Source organism: Akanthomyces muscarius, chromosome 5 (assembly GCF_028009165.1).
Source record: "Akanthomyces muscarius strain Ve6 chromosome 5, whole genome shotgun sequence".
NCBI lineage: Eukaryota > Fungi > Ascomycota > Sordariomycetes > Hypocreales > Cordycipitaceae > Akanthomyces > Akanthomyces muscarius.
Window position 1 is genome coordinate 998,057 of NC_079245.1, and position 8,251 is coordinate 1,006,307.

The 8,251-nt window shown below is 49.8% G+C and overlaps 2 protein-coding genes across 2 annotated transcripts; one reads left to right on the top strand and one right to left on the bottom strand.

Moving 5' to 3' along the window:
• Positions 1–244: 244 nt before the first annotated feature.
• On the bottom strand, positions 245–2,656 carry LMH87_009609 (uncharacterized protein; the record flags this gene model as incomplete). Its single annotated transcript, XM_056196634.1, has 7 exons — positions 245–886; positions 979–1,339; positions 1,402–1,458; positions 1,511–1,564; positions 1,627–1,942; positions 2,033–2,277; positions 2,403–2,656. 7 exons carry the CDS (start codon positions 2,654–2,656, stop codon positions 245–247), a joined length of 1,929 nt encoding a protein of 642 aa, XP_056053762.1.
• Positions 2,657–5,811: 3,155 nt separating this feature from the next.
• On the top strand, positions 5,812–7,908 carry LMH87_009610 (uncharacterized protein; the record flags this gene model as incomplete). The annotated part of the gene is made up of 5 exons (XM_056196635.1): positions 5,812–5,968; positions 6,020–6,677; positions 6,748–6,963; positions 7,027–7,798; positions 7,864–7,908. The coding sequence occupies 5 exons, from the start codon at positions 5,812–5,814 to the stop codon at positions 7,906–7,908; spliced, it is 1,848 nt and encodes a 615-aa protein (XP_056053763.1).
• Between the last annotated feature and the right edge of the window lie 343 nt (positions 7,909–8,251).

The following is an 8,251-nucleotide window of genomic DNA, read 5'->3' on the forward strand; positions in this document are numbered from 1 at the left end:
AGTAAGACAGCCTGGTTTGCCCACAGCACCAGAATTTCTCCTTCTCAGGGAGCTGCAAGCCTGGCACAACGGCTCCGTCAAGTTCTGCCTGGCTCGTGCTATCGCCGTTTTCATCGCAACGACTGTAATACGGGCTCTAGTAAGAAGAGTTCCAGAGCGGATTAAATACGGACATGAATTCGCATAATTTCGGTACGCTACGTCCAGGCTCGCCGAGTGGCAGAGTACCTAGCGGGAACAGGTGTCAGAACATCATACCCAGCAGCTCAATCATGTTCTCTTCGTCCTCCTCGGGAAAAAAGTTTCCCCTCCACTCACACTTGCCATCCACCACATGTTTCCAGAAAGACCAAGGCTGAACAAACTTGCAGTCGCCAACAGGCACCGACATCTCGCCAAAGATTTTCTCCATACAAGCTCCGCTGTAAGCCTTCATCTTTCTGGCTTCTGTGAGGTCTGGAAATCGGTGTCGTACAATCTCCAATATGTTTGCGGCAAAACCAGCCGCAACAGGCGTGGCGTAGGAGGTCCCCGACACGAAGAACTCCTCAAAGTCGCCGTTCAAACTCTCTTCCTCCACCTTCACATTGAGCCCCATGGTGCCGAAGCGGATGCCCTGAGTGGGAGGGTTGAAGTTTACCAGTTTTCCAAATCCGTCGGTGGCATGGATCGCAATGACGCCCAGCATGATGCCTGGCCAGGCGGGAGTCTCATTCGCGCCACGATTCGTGCCGGCTGCCGCAACTACTATCTTGCCTGATGTGCTGGTAAGCTCTGCCTGCAAAGCATGCCTCAGCGCCTCGTCAATATCTTGCTCTTTAGCATCCAGCCCAAGTGACATATTGATGATATCGACGTCCCACATTTGCACTGCGTAATTGACGGCCTAAATTCTCGGTGGAGGGGCTTGTTAGAGCATTGGGACGCTTCAATGAGGCTTTCTCAACTCATGAGAAAGACGGGAGGGGCACTACTCACTTGCGCTATACAGAGCGCTCCAAAACTAGAGATTTCCAGTGTATTCGTCACCTTGGCTATGTAAACTTCAACATGAGGTGCAACCTCGAGGAGAATCTTGGTGACAGCAGTGCCGTGACCACTTGAATCCTCGCAGTCGTTTATGTCCGGCGAGGTGAAATTCCGCATCTGCGCAATGCTCCCTCTCTTCATGTACTGCTTGATGAACAAGTCCTCCTTTGAAACGCCACTGTCGATAATAGCGACACGGATTTTTCGTCGGAGGTGCGGCGCTTCTGGTGCCCCGTGCGAGTCGACGATATTCTCCAAGTATTTTCTATGGAATTTAGTCAATTCTTCGTAGAATACCTTTACCGCTTCTCTATACTTCTATTAGCCTCCAAATTACGTGCGAAGCTTTTGTAATATAATGGCTGTCCATACCGTGAATTCACAGTCTTTTTGCGTTGTATGCGGTCGGTGCAGCGAGACTTGCCCAGGCTAGGCCAAATGACGACCTCTTCCAGCTTTTCTGCGGCGACGCATGGCACACCAGCCCATGCTCTCAGCGGTTCTATAATTTTCTCCATGACAAAGGACAAGAACGCTTTGTAGCCGTTTAACCTAATATCTTTCCCTTCAGTGCCCAGACAAGAGTAGATGGCATACCTGAAATCATTATCGCGGTGGGTGAAATAAGGTGTGCTTGCGGCCAACTCTACCAGTTTGATTCGGAACTTTTCTAGCGACATCCGTTTGGGCCCATGTTTCAAGCAAATTTTTTCCTGCAGCTGTACTTCCATCAGAACCTTTGCCAAATGGAGAAGCTGCATATCGCCGTTAAGCTCCAGCTCCTCTTGCGACAGTTCTTCGTTGTCGAGGTGGCATGAAACGAGGGCTTCTGTGATGTTCGCTAGATCGCCTGTCGCAGGATCTCGGGAGAAGTATATTTGTGGCTCGAGGTCGCTACCGGAGCACCAGCGGACTGTTTGCCAATGCTTCGATGAAAGATAGAAAAATGATAGGGCGAGATTGAAACAGAGTCGGCTTTTGATCCTGTTTGTAAACTGCTTACAATCATTTGGCAATTTGAAGACTTGCGCCAGGCTTCTCATGGGTGCTATTGTGGTAGCTGGTCCATCGGGCCCCAATGCTATCATATAACGGGATATATTCTTGGTATCACGCGGTTCTGGCGCCGTTGAGTGTGGGCTTCGCACTCGGGTCTGTTGCAAATGCATGTTCACCGAGAGCCTTCGTTCTGCTGCCGAGCTGATCCGACTGCACAGTGCACGATCGCTCAGAGGCTGCTTCAATTGTCTAAGCACTGGTCAGCAAAGCGCCAATACCGCAAGTCTCCTTGATGGTGTTGGAGCAGTGGCCTCATGGCGTAGAGCAATGACGAACCAAAGACGTTCCACCGCACAGTGAATGAGTGGACATACCGAATGAAGGCTGCCTTCATGCGTACCCAAGTAGGAGGGTGACAGTAATGCTGCGCAGAGATAAAAAGGTCAAAACAGCTGTTGGATGAGTCATTCCTCTCATGAAAGAAGCCGTCCAGTTTTAAGTTAAGCAGGTGGCCATTCTTGCAGTCGCGAAATTGCTTGCGAAGCGCCTTGTGGAGGGTCTCCAGGCTATGGTGGATATCATCTTCGAGCAGATGATCGATGGCATATCGTGGATCTTCGACTGACATCGTTTCTTGGTCAATGCTGGGGGCAACGAAACAGCTGTCGATCTTTTCTGTTTGTTTGCTTTCGTCGTTAAGGTCAACGGTGGTAGCTTCTGGTATTTGACCCGCCGATCCGGCACTTCGCCTATCTTCGCATAACCTTCCTGTGTTCGCAGATGCGTTTCGAAAGGCATTCAATAGATACCGTGAGTCGTAATTGGAGAACATCGTGTTGGCCATTCTCTGATTCGACTTTGGTGCTTGTTCAAATGTGTTTCTGAACCGCTCGACGTAAGAGAGGCCAGTGTGCATATGACCCATCACGAGGGGTATGCGTTCGCCTTGCGGCGGTTCCAATCCAAGTATGTATAGTCCCTTCATCTTAGAAAACCTTTTCTCGCGTTCTGCGTAGTGCCTTTTCTTCGAGAAAGCCCAAATGCGCTCAAACAGAAGACTATAAGTAGTGTTTCGAGTAATTGGCTGTGACTGTAAGCGAAGCACTGTTGGTGTGTCTAACAGTAAGTCGCGTCAGGGTCGTCAATGTACTGGTAAGCACAACGTTTTTCGGTCACTTTCTGATTCAGCCCCCAGCCGAATAGCTTTCTTCACAGCTCTCTTGGCCACTCGTGAATATTCATTGCTTGTATAGGGAGAAGGCTGAGGGCTGCTACCCCACCTGGTTCGCGGCCCGTTATGCACGCCACAAATGAGCCATGTCACTGCTCGGCTTCATCTTGCCTACGTTGTAGGGGGGTGGCGAATTGGTAGGAAAAGCTCGGTAATTACGCTATAATTGTGAGTTATCGCCGCAAGACTCCGTGAAGGGTCGCAGCGATAGTTGCTCTTGCGAGGAACAATATAGCCACTTTTCGCTTCTCTCGATCCAAGCGGCCTTGTGCACGCAAGACAATCAAGAGGCGAAGAATGCCTACCAATTAAAATCATCAGGCCATAAGTTCGGAAGCCGCATCAGAAGGCAGACACACCCGCATCATAATGGTAGCGTGCTGCAATTAGGTATAATTTGCATTAAACACAGCTGCAGCCACTGGCCTTTGTACGACTTCAGGCTCTTGGCAAGCACCTCTGCCCAAGCTGAACAATATGTATCTTTCGTGCTGCTTTGCTGTAAAGGTGAGCAGTAAAATGTTCACTAGCTTTAGCAAGGACAATATAATGCCTGTGATCCCCCAAGTCTAAATCCGATCGAGGTATAGTGACCGGAGACTGCCTACAGGTAGCGTACTCTCTTTGTCTTATCTTGAGCAGCTTCAAGGCTCCCAAAACCATTCATACATCTTTAAAATGGTCCGAGAGGAAGACTACTTCATCCTGAGAACACAGGTAGCTGTGGGCGATCTCTCGATTGGCACAGTCATCAATGACGTGAAGGATTTCAAAGTTCTCAATCGTACAACTGACGTCACGGCAATTTTTGCTGCGCATCGCCTGAAAAAGTTTGTTTCTCCAAAGACCATTATACATGCAAGGGCTATGAGCTCCATCGCAAGTGGTTTTCTAGCTGAGTCGGCCTTGACAGCGGTGTCTGCCAAGGTAGGATTCGGACGCCACAGCAACTCATACCACAGATACGTTGTGTCAAACATGCGCACAATTTCTGTATTGCCAGCAGAGGAGGATTATCCCAATGTTGTCACCAGCTCTCCTACTGTCCAGAGGAGGCTGGCAAAATTCTGGGGCGACCCGGTGTATGTCATCACTGGGCTGAAGATCGCGGGCCAGAGAACTCTTGAATTTGCAGACACTCGCGGGTTCGATGCAAACGCGACAGCTCGGTTTGACATTACTGCCGCATCTGCCGGCCCAAGACTGCGCCTGTCTCGGATGAAGGCTTCTGGCCAGTGGTCAGAAGAGACAACTGACTGCATTTTTGCGATTCGGGTGACGGAATTGACTTTTAAAAGGAGGTACCTGATCTGTGGCCCCAGAGACACGTTGAGTGATAAACCGGTTCGGCGTGGTGAGCTGTCGGGGGGAGCGGAAGAGGGTCAGGAAGGAGGATTTAATTATGAATGTAGTGCTGAAACGGCATTCTCCAAGAGGGTTGCGTCGGACAGGCTTTGTGTCGCGGAGGGGATTCAGCAGCACCCTGTTGAGCAGGCAGCCGAGGAAGAGAATGCTGTCACACAAGTGGTGGTCAACTGGATATTGCCGGAAGCCGAAGACTGAGGACTAGCTTTTTGTTAGGTCACACCTTCCATACGCGCCGCTTTCATAGCCGCTCTCACGAAATCAGATACTCAAGTCAATGCAAAGCCATCGTCAGCGCCCAGCAATCGGTGCCTGCCAGGGTAGAAATTAATATCGCGCTCCATTCCTCTCCCTGTACTATGGATACGTTTCCGCGTATCGGCGGGATGGGGGCCAAAAGAAAAACCTCCGCTTGATTTCGTTCTACTGCGCCAACTACACTGATCGCAGGGATCGATGGTGCGCTAATGTGCCACTGTAGAGGGCTGGTTCGCAAATGGCAGGCTCTCAGAGGAGAGGCTGAGAAGGCTGAAAGTTGCCTGTCTCATGCATGGCTACCCGATGAGTCGGCACGCTGAGAGGCAAGAGACAGATAATCATTAGTTACGCCCATTAATTTCGCTGGCATCGGTGCTGTGCCGATGGCCTCCACAGTGGCTGAGACAAGAGCTGCAGTGATCCGCGAAGAGCTGAAGGAGCCAAAAGTCCCAAATATGAGCTTCGCTACTTTCCAGCAATAATAGCTTACACAGCCTCTCGTGGTTGTCAGATGATCTCAAGCTACATTCCCACAGCCTCGTCTTGGGAAGCAAGGCAAAGTGGCACTGTGCTCTACCTAACTTAGTGGTCTGCATGCAGCATGCCGTGACAGTTTGCCTGCTGAAACACGGCCAACATTTACGCAAGGGTCGCTACTGCCCTGTGTGACCTACGTGTCACTTACAAAGCTTTAGGATTCACGACAATGCTTGTTTTCTACCCCTTCAGCTATCACTATACTCAAAACCATCGCTTCGCCCATTATTCGCGGACCAGCGCATCCGTTCTCGCCAACGCCTACTCACAAGATGGAGTGGCAACAGCATTTTCTGCCCTTTCCGATATTTTTCAGGGTCAACTACTGCAATCAGCTCTTTGATACCGCGAGACTTGCTTTTTTCGACGACGTGGACATTCGCTTTGCTGTGATGCACTTCGAACGTCGACTTTTTTGGTGGTCGAACTTATTAGGTGTCTTCGCCCCGAATGGTCGTAGCCTGGACGAGCTGCTGGATCCATCACGACAAGGGCTACGGGATACTATATGCTTCTATCTCAAGCTTCTAGAAAGACATCTAACAGCAAGTAGGTTTTCCTAATTTCAGAAGTTTGGCCACTTTTTTAACTTGGCTCTAGCTGTATCCCCATCGATGAACGGAAATTTACCCCCTGCGAATGACATATCGATATTTCCATTCCGCGGCATTGAAATTGCCCTTACTGGCCTCGAGCACCTGGCATCTGCTCTTTTATATGCAACAGATGCTGGTTTATATCGACGAATCGCTGCCTACCAGAATGTACACAAGGATGAAATACTCGAACGAATTGTCGACCTCGTTGTGCGAATTCGGTATCCTGCGGCACTACCCCGCGCACCCCGAGAGGTCAAGTCCAACTGCTCGTGGACTATAGGACTTCACTCCTCCCTGCCTCTGCGAAGGCGCATCGACCAAAAATCTGAGAGTTCCAACGAGGTACCGCTCGCCGGTCTGTCAAAGGCACTGGTAGACACTGTTCTATATCGACATTACCGATTGCTGTTAGGGAAGCAAGAAAGACTGGAGCAATTTTACTCTGACCCTTCTTTAGCAGCTTGGAGACTTCCCCAGGGAGTTTCTTCTCGAGGGTCGGAGGTCGAGCATGACGCCAATAAATCAGACATTGGTTCGCTTATTTCCAAGTCATCGCGACATTTTCCTTGGCAAGACGTTTTTCATGTTGATGGGAGGGAGTACAGCTGTCAATTATGCGACAAGAAATACACGGGTGGACTGGAAAGCTCTGCGCGAAAGTAAGCAAATTGCAGGAAACAATTCCCCGTCCCCCAATGCAAGATCCACTAACAAGCGCCTCGTTGACAGACGCCATTTCTTCCAGGATATCAAACCGTTCCCTTGTATACATCAGTCATGCCTTAAGGGTAACTTGCGCTTCTTTTCTACCCGAAACGAATGGAAGACTCATATGCGGAGAGCTCATTCATCAGGCTGGGTTGAATATCTGCAGCTAAATCTTCTTTGGCGGTGCTCTGTCTGCGGCAAAGCTTCTTCAACAGAGTACGCATCCAGAAAGCTGATGTACGAAGCACTGCTCGAGCATTTCAAAGCTCGTCATTGCATGGAAGCTGACCACCCCATCAGTCGCGCCGCAACTAATGACTGCGTTCCTCTTTTTCGGCCGATCGATACATGCCCAATCTGTGGTACTTGCTACACGCCCGGCCCTGATCAGGTTCATGTCTCCCACCAGCTTTCCACATCGTCGACGGATTCGAAAACGGGCAGCCTCGAAGATTTGGCTCGAGAAAAAACAGAAGACTGTATTGCAGATCATCTCGAGTCTCTTGCGTTCTTTTTTACGAGCCGCACGCTGAGCTACCCGATGCCTTTGGCCTCCCTGGAACTCATTTTTTCCGACACGTCACAATCATCCTGCCAAGAACAAATGGCGCCCTTGGAATTTTCGATACATTTTCGAGATCCACCGCTCCGTCCATCACAAGATTGTGATTCTGACAGTCAGTGCGAGGCAAGCGATGGCGAAGAGCAGGAATGCGTGGCTGCCAATGAGGACCAAGTCCTTGCAGAATGGGGCAACAATTCGTGGCTACTGAACTACAAGACCTATGAATTCAATAAATTCAACAGCATCGATCAGCCTTTCGCTGGCGAGAGAGATAAAGAGGGGAATTGGTCCCCCCTTGGTTCTGTCGGTGCCCTGCTATATGCCACTTATGGATTGCTATTGCTACACATTTGTTCGGAGATGGTTTCCAAAACTAGGAATGTCAGCACAAACAAGAAACTCGGCGAAGGTGCAGAGTTATTCCGCTCTTTGAATCGGCTCAGGCTGGCTGTAAAGCAAATGAATAGCGACTCGAAAAAAGTTGGAGACGATGGCGGTGGCTTCCAGGTAAGATTGCATTTCACCGTCTTCTTTGTCTGCGCGTAGCAAACATCTTTGACATCCATTTACAGCCTTTGAAGCTACTTTTCAATGCCTTTAATGTAGCATTTGGCTAAACTAAAATGTTTCCCAGGCAATTCACGAAGCCGCAGAAGCCGCTCACAAGACTTACATCGTCCTCGAACAAGCGTCGAGGCAGCACACGCCAGACCCCAGCAGCAGAAGCAGAGACCGACATCACATCGAAATCGAAACCTTTCGAAATAAAGTACTTTTCAATCTGGGGTTGATACTCAGGGCCAATATTAATTGCGCCGGACGAGTATGGGACAGATCTCGGCTCAAAGAATGGGCAGACATCGTCAAACAAGTGGTGGCAACGGGGAACTTTGACAATTCTCGTACAAACGAATGGCTTAAGCAGTCTCAAAGCCGACTTCTTGAAGCAGTAAAAGTACT